This window comes from Phodopus roborovskii, unplaced genomic scaffold, assembly GCF_943737965.1.
Source record: "Phodopus roborovskii unplaced genomic scaffold, PHOROB, whole genome shotgun sequence".
NCBI lineage: Eukaryota > Metazoa > Chordata > Mammalia > Rodentia > Cricetidae > Phodopus > Phodopus roborovskii.
This window is the reverse complement of record NW_026126461.1, coordinates 3,651,351-3,673,753: the sequence shown is the minus strand read 5'-3', so window position 1 is coordinate 3,673,753 and position 22,403 is coordinate 3,651,351. Positions and strand designations below refer to the sequence as shown.

Sequence of the window (22,403 nt, the reverse complement as noted above, 5' to 3'; positions counted from 1 at the left end):
TCCCTGCCTGTGACCTTTCACCTCAGAGCTCTTCGGTCCCCTTTCGTTACCCTGCCCTGCCTTCTTTCTTTCTCGTCTCACTCTGATGCCTTTGGCTCTCTTCCCCACCCAGCGTGTTGAGACCCAGGCCACACCATGTCCCTATTCCTGTGCTCTAGGCCACTGCTCACACCAGGACACGGACTGTGTGCCACACCCCATGGAGAATGAGTCCACCAGGGGGGGGGGGTTGCTGGAAGGACTGATGTGAGCTCTGTGCCTGTCCCACAGCCAGATGCCACAGGGCAGACGGTCCCTCCCCATACCCTGAGTTCAGGGACAAGTCAGAATATCAGCCCAAGAATTTCCACAAAGCCCTGTGTCAAGAAACACATCTCCTTGTCCTGAAAGAACACGGCATGTGTTTTTTAATGAGTTAATCAATTAATTTTTATTGAAAAAATTTTTTCACACAGTATATTCTAATCATGTTTTCCCCTCTCCCATCTCCTCCCAGATCCTTTCCACCTCCCCACCCATCCAATTCCACAACTTCTTTCCCTTTACCCTTAAGAAAAAAATGGGCAAATAAAAATAAACAATAGAATAAAACAAACCGATAAGAAAAAGTGCATGAAGTATATACACAGGCAGAGACACATGCACACAGAGAAAACTCATAAAAATACAAAATCAGAAACTATAATGTGTATACAAAAGACCAGCAAGGCTTTTTAAATGCCCAGAAAAAGCACCCTGAGACAAAAAAAAAAATAAAATAAAATATCCCAAAATACTATTGAGCTCATTTCCAATTGGCCACCTACTGCTGGACATAGAACCTGCCCTTATGTGTGGTTTATATACCCAGGGAGACTCCACTGGAGACAAGTAATTTTTCCTTTGCAAGCAGTTATCAGTTTGAGGTAGCTTCTTGGCCAGGGATGGGGATCGTATCCTCTTCATATTCCCTCTGGCTTGGACACGCTCGGGCTCTCTGCATGCTGCCACTATCTGTGAGTTCATAGGTGCATCTGTCCTCTTGTGTCTGGAAGGAACTGTCTCCTTGGTGACATCCATCCCCACCAACTCTTGCATTCTTCCTGCCTCCTCTTCCACAAAGTTCCCTGAGCCCTGAAGGGAGAAGTTTGATGAAGACATCCCATTTAGGATCTGTTCCAAGGTCTCTCGCTCTCTGTACATTGTCCAGCTGTGGGTCTCTGTATGCGTTCCCGTCTACTGCAGGGGGATGCTTCTCTGATGATGGCTGAGCAAGACACTGATCTATGGGTATGGCAGAATGTCATTTCATTGTTGCTTCATTTCTTTAGTAGAACAAATAGCATTTGGTCTTCCCCGAGTCCATAGCCTATCAAATCTCAGGTTCATGGCCACCTGACCAGTATCAGACATGGGTTCCATCAATTAATTATTTTTCAAAGCTCAATGTTCAGGGGAGGTGGATCAGTGGGTGAGGTGCCTGTGGTAGTAAAGGCACTTGTCACTCAAATATGATGGCCTGAATTTCATTCTAGGAACCCACAGAAAGGTGGAAGGAGATAACTGACTCTATAGAGGAGCTGTCCTCTGGTCTCCACTTGCCTATCCTGGCATGTGTGTGTGCATACATACACACACACACACACACACACACACACACACACACACACCTAAAATAATAAATGAAATATTAAAAGAAAAAAGCAAGATGCTGAAGATGTCAAAAGACTCTCCAACCTGGACCAGATGGCAGGGGGTACCACATTAAGGGCTTTGTGGAAGCAAGGTGACCTTGAGGCAGAGATGAGGACTATCTGGAGCCACCTGAATGGCATGTGCAGGAATCATGGAGGCCAAACAGGCAGGCAGGCAGGCTGGACACAGGTGAGTGAAGAAGATGGGAGAATGTGGGGAAGGCATGGACCTTCTGCCACAGGGCGAGCAGTAGCAGACATGGTCTGTGGGGAATGCTAAGTGGGGTGGTGGCCTTAGCTCTAGTCACTCCTGCCTTTAGTTAAATGGCTTTGTCTTTTACTGTCCCCCTAGACCTTGGAGCATCTGCTGTTATCTCTGCAGTCATTGTCAAAGACAAAGATGAGGACTGAGATAGGGCAAAGGGGGAGGGGTGAGTGTCTGTCCAAGTGTCTTTGTATCAGATCCTTTGAAGACCACACAGTGTCTTAATCCTTGTGAGAAGGTGTCAGTGTTCTGAGAACCACAGGTGACAGTCCCCATCCCACCCACCCCCCCACACACACACACAGCCAGGCCCTTGACTTTGCCTGTCTATCAGGCTAGCAGAAAACTCCTTTACCAAGAAGTCCCAGCTAAGTGTTCAGGGCTCGGTCCCAGTGGTGCTCCCGGCAGACCTCTGAAGGCATAAGAGCCGTTTTCACACTGCCCTACTGTATTAGTGATTCGCTATTTCTGTGATAGTGGCAACTGTGATCAAGGCAACTTACAAGCTTATGAGTGGATCCAGGGAGGGGGGGTGGTCCATATCCGGAGGATGGCACTGGACGTGGCAACAAGAACAGGAGCAGGAGATGACATCTCAGCCACAGGGAGAAAGCCAGTCAAGCAAACTGAAAATGGGTGATCTATGAACTCTCACAGCCCACCTCCAGTGGCATTCTTCCTCCAACAATGCTCCACCTCTAAAGCTCCCGCAACCTCCCCAAACACCCCCACTAGCCAGGGACCAAATGTTCAAATACAATACACAAGCGTGTGCGGGACACCTTTTCACTGAGACCACCACAACCACAGATGTGGCGTGGAAATGATCAATGGTTTACTCCTGGGGTGGGATGCAGAAAGTCCCCAGACTGCCACTTGTTTCTCTGCCACCCTCTTCTCTCCTCCTGTTACACTTGCATTCCCAAACACCTGCTTCTATCTTAGGCATCCGTGGAAACCTTTAGAGTGTCCTGGAAGCTTGGGACGAGGGACATGCTTATAATCCAACTGCTGCTGGATGGGGGGTGGGGTAGTTTTGTGATTGACAGCATCAGCTGTTGTTCTTATATCAGTGTGACATTCCAACTTGCCTTAGAAATTTTGAAAATATGTCAGTGAGAAGAAACCAAAGCCCCTGGTCACCACAGCCCCCTACTGAGGTAACCCCACTTTGCCCTATACAATTCCAGGGTTTCCTCAATCATGTTCTTCACCGGTGGCTTTTAAAGACAGTACTGCCAGTGTGCTTTGTTGAATGATGGATCCATGCATCCATGGGGCAGATCTGTGTGTGTGTCATTACCTAGGCTAGCATGCCTTCATTTTTAATGACCACCTGACCTATGTGAGAGAGATGTGCCCCCGTCTATTTGCCCTGTGGCCTCTCCATCCTGTGACTCTACATCTCCAGCCACTGTCCAGTATTATAAAGCGCCAAGGATTAGCCTATTAAGCTCTCCGTTAAAAACAGAAAAGCTGGGCATCTGCAACCCTCCAGAGTGTGGACCAGTGTCCCCATTCTGTCCCTGTGCAGCAAATAGCAACCTGCCATTAGCCCATCAGGCCAAGGACTCTTCCTGGTATATATCTTTCTTTGGAGGCTGCGCTGCTTTAAAAAAAAAAAAAAAAGTAGGAAAAACTGTTTGTAATGTTTCCAAGGCTCAGTAATAAAATGAGACAGAGCCCTTGATTTCTAACCTCCTGCTGCACCGTTCAAAATTCCTCCCAGAGAGCCAGACAGGAAGCAAAGCGAAGCATTCTGATTGTAAAATTTGCATCCGTTCTTAGCTGGGTACCTTCTTCCCAAAGGATGCTTCACATCACACTGTAGTTGTTTGTAAAGATCTTTCACCCAAGACAGACCACTTCTCATGATACTGCTGATGCAGAGGCAAGAGAAACACAAAGGGAGAATTAAAAATACTGAGAGTCCCTAGGAAGAAATAGAAATGCATTTCAGGGCAGCAGCTGTCAGTCCCCAAACCCTGGATGGATGAGCTGGATCAGAGCCCCAGTTAAGTAAATAATAGGAAAAACAGCAGCGATGCAACAGAGAGCTGAACGATGGTCGTTAGCGAGAGGCATTTGTTCAACAGGCTTTCAGGGAATACAGATAATGAGCTAGGCACAGCACTACACCCAACAGTCAGACACACTTTCTACACACAAGGAGCCAACAGTTTTAAGACAAGAGACAAAGGCGCCAGCATTCATTGGAAATGCAGTGATACGGTTTTGTGATGAATGTCCTGCTTGATCACAAAGCCAAGGATGACACAGAGATGCACCCCTTCAGCCCTGGGAGTGCCAGGAAGGCTTCCCTGAGGAAGAGGAAAGGAAGACACAGGAAGCTGGAGGCTGTGTGGGTGAATCCCTGGAACAATGCACACACAGGCATGAGGGCATGCAATCACGGGATGACCCTAGGGTCTATCATCGGACAGAGAGACCTGAAACCCAGTAGAAAGAGCTTTGGCAAAGGAAGCTGGTGAGGCTCAAGGGAGCTGGCCCAGGTGGCACCTGCTTCCCAGGGAAAAGGCAGGACCTTAAGCAGGTGTTGATCTGGAGGAGGGTCCGTGGCTACTTTCCCCATCTCAGGATGGCAGACTACATTTCCTACCAGAGGGTTAGACTGCCAGATCTAATATGGTTCAAACAGCCTTCAGCAAAAGGTGAGCTCATAGGGAACAGGAGTGCAGCTGAAGGAGCTGCTCTACTATGACATGATAGGGGTCCGGGGTCAAAGGCTGTCTTGAATGCAGTTGGTGAGTTTAGGAGCAGCAGAATCTGTCCCCTTCAGGGGAAGAAGCAATCTCCCATGGAACTCAGAAACCCTAGGAGACTGGAAACTTGGGAACAGCCAAAGCTCACAGTTTGGTCAAGGAGCAGGGGATCGAACAGCTCCATATGTAGGTATGGGTGTGCCTCAGCCTGATGCTTGCAGAAGGCTCTGGCACCTGTTTGAATCAGTGTCCCTGAAGTGATGCTCCTCCTCGGCAGACTCAAACAATGCAAGGCTTGCCTTGCACTGGAAAGACGGGGCAGCCTGATCTAAAGGATTCTCCCTAGACCTTAACCTCCAGGTTTGACCGAGTCCAGATGAAGTCCCTGTAACCAGTGCCCTGACCACTGTCATGTGGGCATTACCTTCCCCAAAAGCATCTAGTATTTACCATTCTCATCCTAAGTGCTTATGCAATGTCTCTATTCATTTGGTGACTGGTGAAGCAGGGACCCTGGGTTTGCCATTATCTTGTTTTGTCTCAGTTCTAGTCTCTTCTCAGTGGGTTGCCTTGGCCCTGGAGCTCGAAGTTCTGGCTTTGGTTGGAGCTCACCAATGCTGCCCGGTACGCTGTGGGTGGCGGGTCGTGGCTGGTCACACGTGGTAGTGACAGGTTTGGCCTGCCCGCAGGTGCGCGCAAGCGCTGCTGGAGCATGGCGCGACAATAGAGCTGGAGTGCGGTCCCGGCCGGGACACCCCGCTGCACGTGGCAGCCCAGCACGGCCTGGATGAGCACGCACAACTCTACCTGGGCAGAGGCGCGCGCGTGGACGCGAGGAACGGCCGCGGCGAGACGGCCTTGAGCGCAGCGTGCGGAGCGGCGACGCGGAGCCCCGACGAACGCGCGCGCTGCCTGCGCCTGTGCGCGCTCCTGCTACGCGGAGGCGCGGCGGCAGACGCGCGCGACGAGGACGAGCGTAGCCCGCTGCACAAGGCCTGCGGCCGCGCGCGCCCCAGCTTGTGCGCGCTCCTGCTGCGGCACGGCGCCGACGCGGGCGCGCTCGACTACGGTGGCGCGTCGCCACTGGCGCGCGCGCTGCAGACGGCCACGTGCGCGCCCCCGGCAGCGCCGCAGAGAATGGTTCAGGCACTACTCAACCACGGATCCCCTTCGGTGTGGCCGGACGCCTTCCCCAAGGTAAGGGGACCCTCGGGGAGCTTGGCCATGCAGCCACTGGACCTGCCAGAGCTTGCATGACCTAAGCTCAAAGTGTCATAGGAGGGACTGCATTTCTCTCAAGCTCCCAGGGGAGGTGGAGTCTTAGGACCCCACTTTGAGGAGCGAGGACTTAGAAGTCTCCTCGTGATTGGCAAAAGAAAAATGGAGAGACTGCGCTGTTGCTAAATATTCCAGAATGTCACCTTTCGAAGTAGTCTCCTGGGGACGCCTAGCACTTACTTCCGCGATGCCATCACAACGCCAGCTCCGAGTATCCCAGCAGCTCGTCTTTTGGTGTAATTTTCAGAAAGATGAAAATGAGTCTCTTGTCACAGCTGGCGTTTGATCTGCAACGAAGTCACCCAACCTGCTCCGCGCCTTGTTAATGAGAGCACTTTACACCTTTGCAAACTCCTCTTCCCTGCTGTGAAATTCACCTCACGCGCCCTGTTCGGGTCACCCCTGAGTTGAGACCTTGGCCCCTTGCCCTGGCTGCACTTTTGTTCAGCTCACCTTGTCACTTGAGGGAGAAAGATAAACAATGCCACCACAAGAAAATCCCCAGGCAAATGTGAGTGAAATACAATGATCTGTGTGCATGAAAATGCCGCAAAGAAATCACGAAAAGAAAAAAAAAGTTCAAAGGACGTGCAGGGCCTGAGGAGATGGCTTGGATTCCTAGCATCCCTGTAAAAGCCCAGCTTGGATGGCTCATGCCTTCAATCCCAGCATTGAAGAGGCAGAGGCAGACCAAGCAGAGGAGCCTAATCATCCAGACGCAAAGCTAGAGTTCACAAAAGCAGTGGTTCTCAGCCTTCCTCATGCTGTGACCCTTTAATACAGTTTCTCATTCTGTGGTGACCCCAACCATAAAATTATCTTGTTGCTACTTCATAACTGTGATTTTGCTACTGTTATGAATCGCCATGTAAATATATGATATTCAGGATATATGACCCCTCTAAAAGGGTTGTTTGACTCCAAGGGTCGCACCCCACATGTTGAGAAATGCTGTTCTAAAGGAACAGAACAAATAAAGATATAGAGATATAGACAGAGAGAGAGAGAAAAAGAAAGACAGAGGGAGAGAGGATTTATTAGAGTGGCTGAGAGCCTGAGGTCCAACAATGACTGTCTCCACACAGAGAGACTGGGGATCTAGTAGCTGTTCAGTCCTCAAGAATGTGTGTCTCAGCAGTTCCTGTCTGGTGCTGGAATCCTGCAGGATTTCTGTAGAGTTGCAAGCCTTCAAGTCTATGTTGGAATCCTGAAGAAGCTGAATTTAATAGCAGCCTCTGTAACAGGATGGGTGAACTTGTCAGCAGGAGTGAGGGTGAGCATACAAAAACCAAGGCTTTCTTCTTCAGTGTCCCTTTGTGGTCCAGATTTAGGGTGGCTCTTTCTGCTTCAAACAGTCTGATTAAGAAAATTCCTCACAGTAGTGCCCAGAAGCTTGGGGTTCAGTTCATTCCAGGTGTAGTCAAGTTGCCAACCAAGATTAGCCATCACATTCATACCCTGGTTCCTGTAAAAGACCCTATCTCAAAAGATGGACAAGATGGACAGTTCCTGAACAAATGATACCCAAGGCTGACCCCAGCTTCCACAAGCACACACACCTGGACCTACACAAGTCAATAAATAAGTAAATAAATATATAGTAAGTCTTGAGGACCAGCAAGCCTGGTGTATGCATCAAAGTAGCAAACAAAAGGGGCCTGCCTCAAGGAAGGTGAAAGATGAGGAGAGTCCTCCAAACAGATCCTCTGGCTTCCACACACATATGATACTCACACACGTGCATATACACTAACACATGGATACATACACACACCATTCCCAAAGAATTATCTAGAAGAGAGTGTCTTCCCAAAAGTTGTTATTGAAGGAAGTCAAATTAGTCATAAAATTTTGGTTCATTTCATTTTAAAAATCACCTCCTCTCCCAAGATACCTCAATCATAGACACCTACCTATGCACCTGTGAACATGTCTGTGTGCCTGGTATGCTTTGAACCAGCATCTGGGAAGCTGTTACCCAAAGATGTTCTGAGATCGTGAGATTCATACATTTCTCTCAAATGACGTTGCATATGGCTACATTCAGAGTGAAGGATGCATCTATAGAGCCATGAGAAGGGTGGGAAGTAATGCTTGCCTCACCTAGTGTCCCCACTTCAGACAAGCATATGGGCTCTTGACACCATCACCCAAGTCATTGCCCGGGGTGCTCTGCCAATATACAGATTTCAATATGGCAGGCTCTACAAAGGAAGTGCTAGCATTCTTGTATTCTGGAGCGTCTCTACATGGATAGCTTCCACCCTAAACACTCCCCATTTCTGCCAGGACCTGTTCAACTGCCTGGGACATGAACACAAGACTGGTGCTGCCACTGAGTTCATACCCCGCCTGCATTAAAGCCCAGACGCGCAGCTGTCGTCCTATAGAACCACACAAAGAATAAAAACCAGAGTGGATCTCACATGGTAGGCAAACAGAAAGTGACTGGCCGTGGTTTCCATTTAAGGGGTGGGGGTGAGGCGGAACAGTGGATACAGGTAATTGATGCCAAGCCTGATAACCTTAGTTTAGTCCCCAGGATTCACATTGTAAGAGAGAACTGATTCTTGCAAGTTATCCTCTGACCTCCACATCCATGCTATGACAAGTCATTTCAATTTGAGGGACCCCCCTTCAGATGTTGGAGTTTGTGCTGTAGCCCCCCCCCAGCCTAATCCCTGGGGATGGGCTTCTAGGGGTAGCAAGCACCCTACCTTGACCTACAGAGGCAGCACATGGCACCATGCTCTCCTTCAGGGAGCCTTCAGGGCTCCCTGTCATTTCACCTGGGAAGGCATCTACTCACCTAACTGGCCCCAGCACCTCCATGGGGTACACAACAAGCACATACAAACTGCTCACAAAGATGTTTCACAGGCACCATGACAGGCAACAGCCAAGCCACCTGGGATGCTACAGAGCCAGCAGCCCCCGTGAGCAGCAGCCGTACTTTAAATAGATATAAAGAGACACCCGCGGAGCTCAGAATTACTGAGGCAAAAGGTTTCCCAGAGAGCTGGTGACATAAATCACAGTTCCCAGTGCCCAGACAAAGAAAGGCACCATCATGGCATCAGGCAGACAAGGAGCATCCATCGGAACCATACTCACTGTGCTGCTCTGGAAACCAAGGGGTGCCAGACTGTGCAGCCACCATGTCCACGATGCCAGGGCCTTCTGCCCTGCTGACCCCTAGTTCACACCAGAGGCAGAGAGGCAGGTCCAGAGCAGATGCAGGTAGAGGGTGGCAGCCAGCGTTCAGTCCTAGAAGGTGTAAAGACAGACTAGGACCAGCTCTGGGGCCCAGGGCTGACTCCCTGTGGAGCAGGAAGCCCCAAGAATGTAGACCAAGCTGTGGTCAGAGATAGAGGCTTTCCTGAATTTCTCCTCAGATTCATAACTCTGGGATGAAGCCCATTTTGCTCTGTCCACATCTTTCAACAGCACATTTCTGGTTTACTCCAAAAGAGAATGTTGGGGCCACAAAGAGACTAGGAGGGCCTTAAGCCCAAGCTGCCCCTGGGAAGGATAAGACTTGCCCTTCAGTACCCACATCTTTTAATTCAAACTCCTTCCCTCTCTCCCTTTTTCTTTGTGTTCGCCTGGGAATCACTTGAAGTGGCATGGGACCAAATGGTCAGCGTATTTGTCCCCTGATGTCACTGACCCTCCCCAGAGCCCTTTGCATTCCGTCCCTTCCTGTTTTGCTCTTTCTCTGAACCAGCCCTGTTTCAATGGAGCCAAGATGTACTACCCCAGGAAGAAGGGGGCCAGCCACCTGCGGGGTTATGAGGAATTGAGCTCCAGGCCTTCCAGTGGCTCCCAGAAGTATAGGGACTGGGCCAGCCATGATTCCCCCTAACTGCTTTATTGCCTGTGCTGCCTGGCCACCTTGCCTGTCATGTGCTCACCCTTGTATTCATTTAACAACCATGCTTAGGGGCTGGAGAGATGGCCTGGAGGTTAAAAGCACATACTGCTCTTACAGAGGCCCTGAGTTCAGTTGCCAACATCCACATCAGGCAGTTCACGTAACTCCAGGTCTGGGGGGGATCTGATCCCTCTAATACACACACACACACACACACACACACACACACACACACACACACCATTAAAAATAATAATAAGATGGATGGTGGCTCACTCCTTTATCCCAGCAGAGGCAGGCAGAGGCAGGCAGATTTCTTTGAGTTCAAGGCCAACCTGGTCTACAGACCAAGGGCCAGGACAGGCTCCAAAGCTATACAGAGAAACCCTGCCTCAAAAAAATAATAATAATAATAAATTTTAAGATATAGTAGTCCTGGCTGAAGCTTCACTGGGGGCAGGAGCACACAGATTTTTGCCCTTGTGAGCAGCCTGACTTGGGCATACTCACTGAGACTTGTCACAGAACCAACCACCTGACTTCGCAAGTGTCAAATTGGGTCTTGGCCTTGCTGGCCTGTGTGTGTCATTGTTTTCATTGCTGTAATAAAATATCTGACCAAGGCAACTTAAGAAAGGGAGGTCTAGCCAGGGAGTGCTGGCGCACACCTTTAATCCTACACTCAGGAGGCAGAGGCAGGCAGATATCTGTGATTTTGAGGCCACCCTAGCCTACAGAGAGAATTCCAGAACAGCCAGGATTATTACACAGAGAAACCCTGTCTTGAAAGGAAGGAAGGAAGGAAGAATGACGGGGGGGGGGGGGGGGTTTACATTGGCTCACGATTTGTGGATACAGACTGTCGTGGTGGGGACCCCACAGCACCAGGAATGTGGTGCAGCTCATCACATTGCCCTGCAATCAGGAAGCAGACAAAGCTGGGTGCTGGTGCTTAGAGAAATCCATCATATTCGGCCCAGGCCCATAGGAAAGCTGCCCACATTAACAGTGGGTCTTCCTGTCTCATTCACCCCAGCCTGGAAACTCCTTCACAGACACGTCCTGAGATCCGTGTCCTGGGTGACTCTAGATCTTGTCAAGTTGACAGTCAAAATTAACCATCACACTGGGCTATCGGAAACCTCAAGCACGCCCTGAGCAAGCCCAGATCTGAGGGCCAAAGCCTAGGGGGTGGTATGACAGGCAGCAAGGCACAGGACAGGCAGAGGCCCTGGGATTGAGCAAACATGGATGTGTGCCTTTGGGGGAAGTGACCATGGTGCTAGAGAGGAAACAGTAAGCCCCCACACCACACCTACACCCACATTTCCGCCCCTACCCATGCTGCGACAGCTGAGCCTGAGCGGGCCTTGTGAAGGGCCTGGGCCTGGGCCTAAGGACAGTAGAAATCCAGTTCATCGTTTTAAGTGAAGGAGGTGACATTAGCAAAAATCAGTGTGTCGAAATGAATCTGCTTGAGTGTGAAGAAGAAACTAGAGGACAGAGCAGAGGGGAACCACTGACTGCTGTGAAAATTCAGATGAGGAAGACAGAGCTAGACATGCAAAGGAAGATTCTAGAAACAGCTGCAGATTCCAAGTCTTGCCTCCACCGTCCCTGGATATTGATGCTGTTGGAACCACGGCCGCCTGATTTCTTGTTTTGTGCCTAATTGGGGAATTAGGCAGAGTGACTTCAGCCACTCACTGCAATTTCACCAGAGTTGAGCAGGAGATTGCAGAACCGTGGTCAAAAGGCAGGCCCGGTTTCCCGGTTTCCCTGGCTGCCCGCTGTGCAGCAGTGTCCCCAGGGGAGGAGGGAATGGGAGCCGTCAGGAAGCTTTCCTCTGTTTTCCTGCCCTTCTTTTATTTCTCCATCTACATATAAAGCAATGTGCCTGTGTGATTTTTCCCCTTAATTTTCTTTCTGCCGCCTCATTAGCTGAAGAGCGTGCGCTTGGACACTAATGACATCAACGTGTCAGAGTAATGTGGCAGCCGCCTCTCGGCAGACAACAAGGAGGCAGCGGAGATTTTTAAACTGTGTTGGCGTAAAAATAATGAAGGCAGCCAGCTGCCTGGCAAACACGAGGGGCACGGTGCTGAGGGGCTGGGGAGGGGCGGGGAGCCCCAGAGAGGTGGAACAGAGGGAGACACAGAAAATGAATTCCTGGAGACAGGCAATAAGACTTTGTCACAGTCTGTGACCCTGGGTGGGGGAGGGGTGGGCTCTAGGGGAGGGCAGCTCTTTTCTACCCTGGGTGGGGGAGGTCTGTGTAACATGCAGCCATTTAACGTGTGCAGAGGAGCAGGTCTAGGGTTGGGGGAGGGGGTAGTATGGCCTTAGGAATCAGAAAGTACCAGAGTGCACCTGGGAAGCCGGAGGGGGGGGATGGGGAGGGCTAGCTTCCCCCAGCAGAGATGAGGGTGAATGAATGAGAGGTGATCTCAGGACTGGGACTAAGGACACCAGAAATATCAACAAGTAAAGATCATCTTGGAGGGGTCGAGGGCTCAGACCCCTCCAGCTGCAGCTCACTCCGGTCTGTGTCCTGTTCTGAAAATGGCCTAAGCTTTTGACTTGGTGACGGTCATTCCATTGGAAGAAATGGACCAGAGATAGTAATTCTGACCATGCAATATGGGGCATGAGAGATGGCTTGGTGGGTAAAGGGGCTTGCCAACAACCCTGACAACCTGAGTTCAAGACCCTCGTGGTGGAGAGAGAACAGACTAGCTCAAGTTGTCTACAGACCTCCACACACACGCCTGACACATGGACATACACAAAATAAACTGGTATAGTTACAATGCCAGCATGACAGCCAGTCTAGAAAAATCAGTGGTTTCTGTCTTCTTAAAGATGTCTTTGGAAACAGAAGCAAGAGAAGAAAGGAAGGAAACAAGAAAGGAAGTCGGGGCAGCCTCTCAATTAGCACAGGTCTGTGATAGGGCTGTGAGTGTTTAGGCAACCAGGCAGACCTCATCAGTAACAGCTGGGGTGCCAGGAGCGCTTGCTCTGCAATCATGAGGATCTGAGTTTGAATCTTCAGAGCCTACATAAAAATAGCCAGACACGGCTACATGCAGCCTGTAACCCCAGCACTGGGGGCGGGGGGTGTGGAGCAGATCCCTAGACTACCCTGGCTAGCCAATCCAACACACACTGTAGGCTTCCAGTTCAGTGAGACCACATCCCAAGGCAGTAACTCAAAATTCAACCGAGGAAGACACGGGGTGTGCTATGCTGGTCTCTGCATGCACAGACATGAGCACCCATGTACTCTTGTACATGGGCCACACACAAAGGATGGGTTCCCAGGGTCGGGCGACAGCAAAAAAGAGAAAAGCCACCGACGGCATCTGAGAACTAGAGAAGTGTGTCTCAGCAGATGACCTAGAAGAAGAGCTAGGAGCTGAGTGAAGACATAGCTTCTGGCATCTAGAAAGACAGACAGGCCAAGAGGAGTCAACAGAAGGATGTGAAGAGAAACATGCAAAAAGCGAGGGCCCCTAAAGTCGGGTGCGTTCACACTGCGCATGCATTCTCGTTTCCCCTCCCTGCTGTTCCTGATTCTGCTCTGTGTCCCGCGTGGCCAGAGAGAGGGCCTAGCCGGTCTGTGCTCCATGGACAATTTGAGCATGGAGGGAAAAGAAGCCAGGTTTCCTCCCCTCTTACCTCCTGCACCCAATCAATCCACACCATCCTTCTGACTCAGAAGCCACTTTCCTGGTCCCAGACCTCCATCAACCTACAGCTGCTGTGCCTTGACTTGGCGACAGGCTCCCTGGATGGTCATGGTCTCTTGACAGTCTCACCTCAATCAGTTCCATCCCCAGGGCACATCAAGTGGAAGGAGAGAAAGAGGAGGGAGCAGGCACAATGGACAGAGTGTAAAGCCACCCAATAATAGATGGTGATGTTATTCCAGATGGGCCTAGGACAACAGGGTGAGGAGCCACAGCCAAAGACTACACAGAAGAAAACTCAGCTGCTTAACTTTTAATCTGAGGTTAAATGAGTGTTCTTGACAAGTACATGGCAGAACACATACTGTCCTTAAAATACTGGGGGGGGGGGAATCTCACTAGCTATCCAGTCAGATAAGAGGTTATTTCTAAGGGTATGAAATTCAGGCTGGATTTTCAGCTACAATATCAGCAAAAAACAATGAAAGATCCTTCGCCTATATTTGAGACAGGGTCTCATGTAGCCAAGGCTGGCCTTGAGCTTGCTGGATAGTTAAGGACAACCTTGAACTTCCTATTCTCCTGACTCCATCGCAGACTGGGAACAGGAGAGCACGCCACCACACCGGAGTGTTATTTGGAGCTGTGAGTTGGACTTGAGGCTGCTTGGATGCTAGCAAGCACTCTACCAAACTAAGCTACATCTTCAACCTTCATCAACATCTTTTTTCAGTTGAATGGCATTTATTGGGGGGTGAAGAAACACACCCACGCAGCAGACTCATGGAGGAAAAGACCCTCTGCAAAGCAGAGGGGGGCTAGGAAGCTGAAAAAAAAAATCCCTTAATATGTTTTTAAAGTTTGGACACTAGAATATTAGTCGGAGCCAAGATGGCTTTCGTTTGATGCCAAAAGAAAGAAGATATTTTCAGATAAGAACAGCTTAGAAAACATATCCTTTGATCCTTTTTTTAAAGAACAAGAAAGTATTTCTATTCAATTATTTATTCAACAGATATGTATGAGTACCAGTCAGGTCCCGGCAAGATGCTGGGTACTTTGGATAAATGGGTGAGCAGATCAGAGAGTGCCATCCTCCCTCAAGGAGCCTGCAGCCAAACAGGCAGAAAGATATTGTCAGCCATAAGCATAATAAACCAGTGGCACAAGAAGGCCCAGGAGATGTCTTCCTGAACACCGCAGAGTGTGTCTCCTCAGAACAGTGTCATGTTTCAGGAGATTACCGGGTACTACCCAGGGAGTATACACACCATCATGAACTTGGAGGAAATGCAAAGCAGGAGAGGTAAAAAAAAAAAAAAAAAAAAAAAAAAAAAAAGGCTTGCAAAAGCAAAAATTAAGCGAGGCACGGTGGTACATTCCTGTAAACTCTGTGTGTGGGAAGCCGAGGCGAAGAATTGCAAGCTGGAAATCAGCCTAGGATCTTCTCTCAAAACAAAAAGGGAAATTAGGAGCGTTGCATGGGCCAGCGAAAGGCCTAGCAGACAAAGGCTCTAAGGCTCTTGCCAACAAGCCTGGTGACCTGAGTTCAATCCCTGAGACAGGTAAGGTAGAAGGGGAAAACTGACTTCGCGCAGATTTCTTCTGACCTCCACCCACACTCAGTGGCACACATACACCCACATACATATGCAAATAAACCGATGCAGATATGTTTTATTTAAGAGAATTGTTTATGATATTTTTAAATAATAATCCCCAGAGTTAGTAACAAGCTGGACATTAGCTGCAGCTGGACAAGCTGTTGGCAAATGTCCCTGCAGCAGTGTCTTCGGTATGAGGCTGTGCTCACCGATCTCGGGCCAGCATGTAGCTCTGTAAACCCTTCCCTCAGGACTTCCTGGCTTTATGTTGCTGTTATTAAGGTTGGCACGACATCATTTTTACCCTGACGTTTTTCACGGGGAGAAAGAAGCAGAGTGGGGTGTGGCAGCGAGTTCAGAGTGGGGAGTTAAGGTCGGTGGCCTTTCAACAAAACCTTCAAAGAAAAGGGGACGCCAGCTGTGCAGAGGTCTGGGGATGGGTAGTCCAAGTGAGCAGTCAGTCTGTGGCCTGAGACTGGCCTGGAGAAGCCTGAGCTGCATGGAGAATGTAGCAGGGGGCCGCGGGGGATGAAGATGACAAGGGTGGAGAGCTGGGAAGGGCTCCAGGGGACACTGTTGTGACTTTGGCCATTGGTAATGTCTGCTGAGCAATGACTTCGTTTGACTAATGTTCCATTAAACCCTCCCCACTGCCATGAGGAAGAGAATGGAAGAGGAGGGGACAAGCTGGAATATTGAGGTTTAATAAGGATCAGGAGAAACAAATAGGCCGAATAGATGTTTAGTCTATATTTAGTCTATAACTATTCTATAGTTAGAAATAACTCACAACATAGAGGAACACCGGCAGGTTCCTGGTCCCAAGGATGCCTCCGGATGCTCTCCTGTCCCTGTGGTGCAAGCAGGAGAGCTCCCGATGCCCTTTCCTCAGACCTAGTTCCCCCAGGTAACATCTGCCCCATCCCCACCCCCAACGGGCATGGTCTGTGCCACGGGTGCTGACAAAGTGAGTATGTCACTACAATTCCCCTTTTAGTCTAAAGAAAAGGTTTAGGCTTGATACAAAACTATTTACAAAACAGTGAATAACAAGTGTGCTCTAAGAAAAGGAAAATCGAGAACATACAAACTTAAGACCTACATATCTAGTCCTAGGGTGAAGGCATAACGGAGTTTACAATAGAGTTGTCCTAGGCTGGAAAGCTGAAGTCTGGTACCTAATATAGCTAACTAGGAATGTGTCTGACTTAGGCTCGGGGGAGGGGAGGGCCCAGCGGTGGGGGCTTCTTCATAGACTGAATATAGAGAATGAAAGAAATGGAAATCAAAGATGACCCCAAGGCTTCCAGCCTGAGAGTCAGAAAGACAGATGTGCCATCAGCTAAGATGACCAAGGACAAGGCCAGGGCAGCAGGTGTATGACCCAGGAAACTGAGAGTTCAGTGCACCCAGCCAAGGACAGGACAAAGAGGGATCTGAAGGAAACCATTGGCTATCCAAGCCCAGAGTTCAAGAGAGTCAAAAAGCCTGGAGACCAGTGGCATGGGGGGTGGTATGGAAGGCCTAGAAACTGGAAGAGAGACAAGAGAGAGTGGGGGGAGGAATGAAGAGAGGGACATCCCTCTCTGAAAAAAAAAAAAAAAAAAAAAAAAAACCTCCTATGGAGACGAGAAAACGGCCCAGAAGAACCACCAAGAGAATTAAGAAACATGAAAAAGTTCTCTTTCCCTGCTGACAGCCACCCTGAGTGTGCACCACTGGCTGCGCCTCTTCCAAACTCTCCTCACCAGTCACCTCTGAATGAAATCAATCCCTCATATCCCCCACTCGGTTGCCTCGGATACCCTGTGCTGGGTGATAGAGCAGGGCCTCGGTACAGTGCCTGGTGATGCCCTTCAGTTGCCTTTCACATCTCTTCACTCAACTTCTCCATGGAGATTGTGTATCAAGAAAATGTAGGTGATTTTGGTCCGAGAAAAGTTAATAAAATGTGCCAGGTAGCCGTAGAAGAAATTGAAAACATGAAATTGTCACCTGCAACTAAGTACCTAGCTTCAACAATGTCAAAGGCAAGCATTGTCTCCTGCCTAGTGTAGCCTGGCAGCATGGACTTTGCCTGCCGTGAGTCCTAAAAAAATTACTTTAAATGAGGCTGGGTGTGGCAGAGGCAGGTGGAGCTTTGTGAGTTCAAGGCCAACCTTGGTCTACAGAGTGAGGTCCAGGACAGCCGGGACTACAGAGAGAGAGAAACACTGTCTCAAAAAAACCAAATCAAACCAACCAAACACAAACAAACAAAAAACTTTAAACAATTATTGTGTCTTCTTAACTCCAATAATTGTGTCCTTTTTAAATTCTTCCCAATAATGAAGGGGATTGAATTTTTATATTTTAAGAAGTTAACAGAAGGGTTGGAGAGATGGCACAGTTATCTGTAACTCCAGTTCTAGGGGATCCAAAACCCTCACACGACATGCATGTGGGCAAAACACCAAAGTATATAAAATAAATAAATCATTAAAAAAAAGCATTTAACAGAAAATCCAGCTATTGAGGCTTACATAATGAGATGCTGTCTCCAAAACCAAACAAAAATTAGGACTAAGATGATTATGGCAACTATCAATGTTTTTAACACAAAACATAAGACTGTAGCCAATGTAACAAGATTTTTTTAAGGTAAGAAATATTAATATCAAAGATGAAAAAAGAATAGCTGTAAAAATGTTTATCTACCCAGAAAATAGTGCTTGCTATTCTTCAAGAGTACCCAGGTTCAGTTCCCAGCACCCACATTAGGCTCCTCACAACAGCTGTACTCCAGCTCCAGGAATCAGACATACTCTTCTGGCTTCCTCAAACAGGCTCATGGGGTACATTAACTCATCCAAGTACACACATATATACATGAGTAATAACCCTTTCTTTTATTTTAAGACAGGGTCTCACTATGTAGCCCCTGCTGTCCTGCCACTTAGTATGTAGGCCAGGCTGGCCTAGAACTCACAGAGATCTGCCTGCCTCTGCCTCTCAAGTGCTGAAATTAAAGGTATATGCCACCAGCTCCCGGCTAAAATACGTACATACTCCCACACAGACACAGACATGCAGTCAAAATGAAACCAAATATTTAAAAGTGAAAAAAATAAGTATTTTTCCCCCCTGTGGGAATTGTGAAATAAAATGCAAGGGCCATACCAAGTGGAAAGTCAAGAGCAAAACAATCTTTCCCCTCTATTCTTACTTTCTTGACACTAAAATAAATTGGGAACACAATCCTCAGGCCACACTGCCCGTGGAACTGTTCCATTTGCTCTGAACAGCTCTGCAGAGGCAGGGGGCTGTTACCCATAAGCATCCCCCAGCCCACCCCTGCTCCTAAACTACCTGACCATTAAGCCCCAGCCCTGACGGCACAGGTAGCCATCGGGAGGATATGGGCTCCCTGGAAGAGCCACTGTCTCCTGGTCCTGGTGGGTTCGCTCACTGAAAACACTGGTGTTCTGGTGTCTCTCTGTGTGGTGTGTCTTGGGCCTTTGAGGTCACAGAGCCAGGGAGTGGCAGACAGGAATTGTAAGAACATGCCTGCATCTCCAGCCTTTCTCCCCTTGGACCGCAAGTCCGTCACCCTGCATTGTGCCTCCCGCTTCCCTCTAGGTGCTGAGGACCTGTGCACAGGTGCCCACTGTCATTGAAGTTCTGTTCAACTCCTACACTCAGCTCTGTGTTTCTGAGTCCTGGCAGGAGGTGATCCCTGAAGAAGTATGCCAGGTGAGAAGGCCCCGCAGTCCCTTTCTCTGATGCTCCAGAACCCAGTCCCTCTCACTTCTCTGTCTCTTCTAGTTTTACACTCAAAACCCAGGGAGTAAAACATCCAAAGAAGCAAGGCAGGACAGGTGAGTGGTGATGTGAGGGTACCACCCCTATAGCACCAACCAACCCTAGATCAAAAGTACTGAGTGTAAATCGGATCCCATCAAAATGCACAGACCTTCATCGCTTGTCTTTATTCTCTAAACATCACAGCATACAACAACCCCTCTAGGTAGCATTTGCATTGTTGCATCATGGGTAATCTAGAGGTACTTGAGAGTAAACGGGAGGATTGTGTATGTTTCGAACAAACATGAGGCTGCTTCGCATAAGAGACTGGCCCATCTGTGAATTTTGGTACCCTCAGAGGTTGTGGAAGCAGTACTCTATGTTCACCAAAGGACAAATGTAAAGTGCTATTGGACATGAGGAACCAACAGCCATTCCAAGATGGCTTGGACGGTGCTGGGGCTCAGGGAGCCGACATGCAAGGAAGGAAGGAGGCAAGAAAGATGCGGGTTCTGGCTCCTTTTCCAGGCAAGCCCCCCTGGTCATGCGTAGCAGAGGCAGATTATGACATGTGACCTGCACTCCTATGAGCACTACATACATCCACACATGACAGAGTCCACAGGCCATGAGATGACAGGCTTCGGCATGGCTCCTGAGCCCACTGCTGCAGAGAGACAGCTTGCCTGGCCCGCTTCGGATTGGTGGGGGCCACCCCCTGGAGATGCAGGGATGCTGTGCCAGGGGCAGGGCAGAAAGGGATTGGAGGAAATCATGCCCAACCCTGTCCCTCTGACATAATGGGAGCTTCACTCTGGAAAAACATGTCAGCCCTCTGAGTGGAGGTCAGGTTTCAGGTGACAGCGCTTTCCCTCTGTGGAATCTGCCTGGCACCTGTGAGCCACAGGATGGCATGAGCCAGCAGTGTTCCTGCCAGGAAGAATGTTTGTTAGTTCCAGACACTGCCTCGCCCTTCCTTACCTTTCTTTTCTAGATGCACGAGCGTTTCTACCGGTCTTTCTTCGCCTTGGCACACACCCCGCGCTGCCTACAGCACCTTTGCCGCTGCACAATCCGAAAACTCTTAGGCAAGAAGTGCTTTCACCTGGTGCCCCAGCTACCCTTACCCGAGACCCTGCAAAATTACCTGCTTTTGGAGCCAGAAGGTGTTTTGCATTGAAGACACAGCCTTGGAGCCCAGGTTCTTCGTGCATCTTTGTCTTTCTGCAGAGGCCGTATGGTTGCACATCCAGCCCCCTCCATTCCCCAAGTGACCACGGGAGGCACGGACCCACAAGCCTCAAGTTCATGTTAGAATGGAGTTGGAAATAATAAAAAACCCTCTCTGTTAGTGGAGCTGGGGATGACTCAGCAGTTAAGAGCATTGTCTGCAGTTGCAGAGGACCAGGGTTCAATTCCCAGCACTGACCTCCTTGCTCACAGCCATCCCTAACTCCAGTTCCAGAGGATCTAGGGCCCTCTTCTGACCTCCATAGACACTGAATGCCTATAAATGCATTCGGGTGAAACATTTACACATATAAAGTAAATAAATGTAACAAAAAAATTCTTTTTAATCCTGTCTCCTGGTTGTTTGTGAAAAGCGAGCACATGGTCAGTGGCTCAGTACTTGCTGTCAGAAAGTGCCCAAAACCAAAGTCATACTAAGATGAGAGTGATTTCCAAGGTGGATCTCCAGCACCTGTGGGTCAGCAGCATGGGCACTTCCTCCCTGGGCATGTAGGAAAGGTTCCCCACGCCTCCTGGAGCCAGCACCTGAAGGGGGGGCTGTGCCCAGAACACAAGACTCCTGCTAGAAGGACACCTGCTCCAGGGTCAGGGTACCTTTTCCGGGGCCATTGCACTTACAAACACATGAGAGCCCAGCACTCTTGGGACACTGGAGGGTGGCAAGCCAGACCATTATCATTTAGGACTCTTCTGCCTGAAACTCTTTCAACCCTTGCTGATCAACTCTAGTGAATAACACCAGAAGCCAGATGCCAGGAAAGTGCGTTGACTGAGAGCCACCTGAGTGCAGCCTGGGTGTCATACAGCCTGGGTGTGCAAGTTACTTTGATGCATGGCATCCATGACGCAAAGCCAAACCATCCTGCTTGGCATGGACCATGCATAGCAGTGACATCAATAAACAGACCCTCCAGATAACCAGGGGTTTCCACTCTGCTCCCTGGCCTTTCAAGAGCATGAAGTCACCGCTGCAAGAGGATGGATATAGGCTGTGAATCACCCAGGTTCTCTTGGGTGTTACGACACACAAATGATGTGCAGAGTGAGTACTGTAACTGTATGAGTCCCTAACAGCAGCATGGCTGTTTGGCACTAACCCAATCACCATGTAAAATGGAATCTATTCATGGTCTTCATGTTTAACGATTACTAGGAATTTTCTTTGTTTTAGCAAAACAGAACTGACAAGAATTTTTTAAGTGGGGGGGGTTATAAATTACTTGAGATAAACTTCCAAAACCACGCTCCTCTGAGGCTAGGCTAGTTCAACTTACTTCTCCAGCAGATAAAATATTCCCTGTTTTGTTTTGTTTTCTTATCAAGTTGTTCCTTCTTTCCCTTCTGTTACAGTTCACGTTCAGCATAAATTTTCTAGAGTCTAGAGCAATTCTGTATGCTTAACATTTAAATTTTTATTTTATTTTATTTCAAATAACTTATTTTATTTTTTATGTATATGTATGTATGTAGCATGAAAACTACATGACCCACAGACTGATATTGGGTTTCAAGCTACAAGCTGAAAATCAGAAAAGCAAAGTAGCGGACCACTAGCTAGTACCACTACTTCAGGTTCAATGGGCTGATCCTGCTGTCTCTTCTCGGTGTGGCTGGAGAATCCTGAGAATGAATGTCTCCCTATCCTCAGTGTGGCTGTAGAATGAATGCCTCATACTTGTGACCTTGCTCCTGTCTTAAAGACCTCCCTAATGCTGGGATTAAAGGCATGTGGTCCCAGGTGCTGAGATCATCTTTTTGTGAGCTATTTCTCTTTAGTACTGCATCAATCTTGTGTAGATCTGGGTGGCCTTGAACTCACAGAGATCCATTTACCTTTTAATCCTGAGTCCTAGGATTAAAAAAGTGTGTACCACCACCTCCTGGCTTCTGGCTACTGGGATTAAGGGTGTGTGCCTGGCTTGTTTGGCTTGTGGCTGATTTTGATTTCTGAATCCTCAGGCAAGCTCTAGCAAATCATATATAATATATCACCACATTTGTGTGTGCTGGTGCCAGTGCTGGTGGACTGTCAGAGTTGCCACAGCCTCAGTTATGAGCTGCCTGATATGGCTGCTGAAAATTGAAGTTGGTTCCCCTGCAGCAGCAGTCCATGCTCTTATCCAATGAGCTTATCTGGAGCTCCTCTACCTGACTTTTTTATGGCATATTTACATGGTTTCAAATCCATCTGGAAAAGAGCGCTGCTTTCACATGCCACTTGTATAAAAAGGAGGGGAAAGGTACATCTTCCTCCTCCTTCCAT

General features: G+C 48.8%; 1 protein-coding gene across 1 annotated transcript in view; it reads left to right on the top strand.

Annotated features, from left to right (window-relative positions):
- The window catches only part of Asb18 (ankyrin repeat and SOCS box containing 18), a 53,333-nt gene extending 32,943 nt beyond the window's left edge, over positions 1-20,390 (top strand). The window contains exons 3-5 of the mRNA XM_051190769.1: positions 5,351-5,858; positions 18,725-18,838; positions 19,884-20,390. Of these exons, the coding sequence (XP_051046726.1) occupies positions 5,351-5,858; positions 18,725-18,838; positions 19,884-20,069 (808 nt within the window). The 3' untranslated portion in view covers positions 20,070-20,390. The remainder of the gene's footprint in view (positions 1-5,350; positions 5,859-18,724; positions 18,839-19,883) is intronic.
- The last annotated feature ends 2,013 nt before the right edge of the window (positions 20,391-22,403 follow it).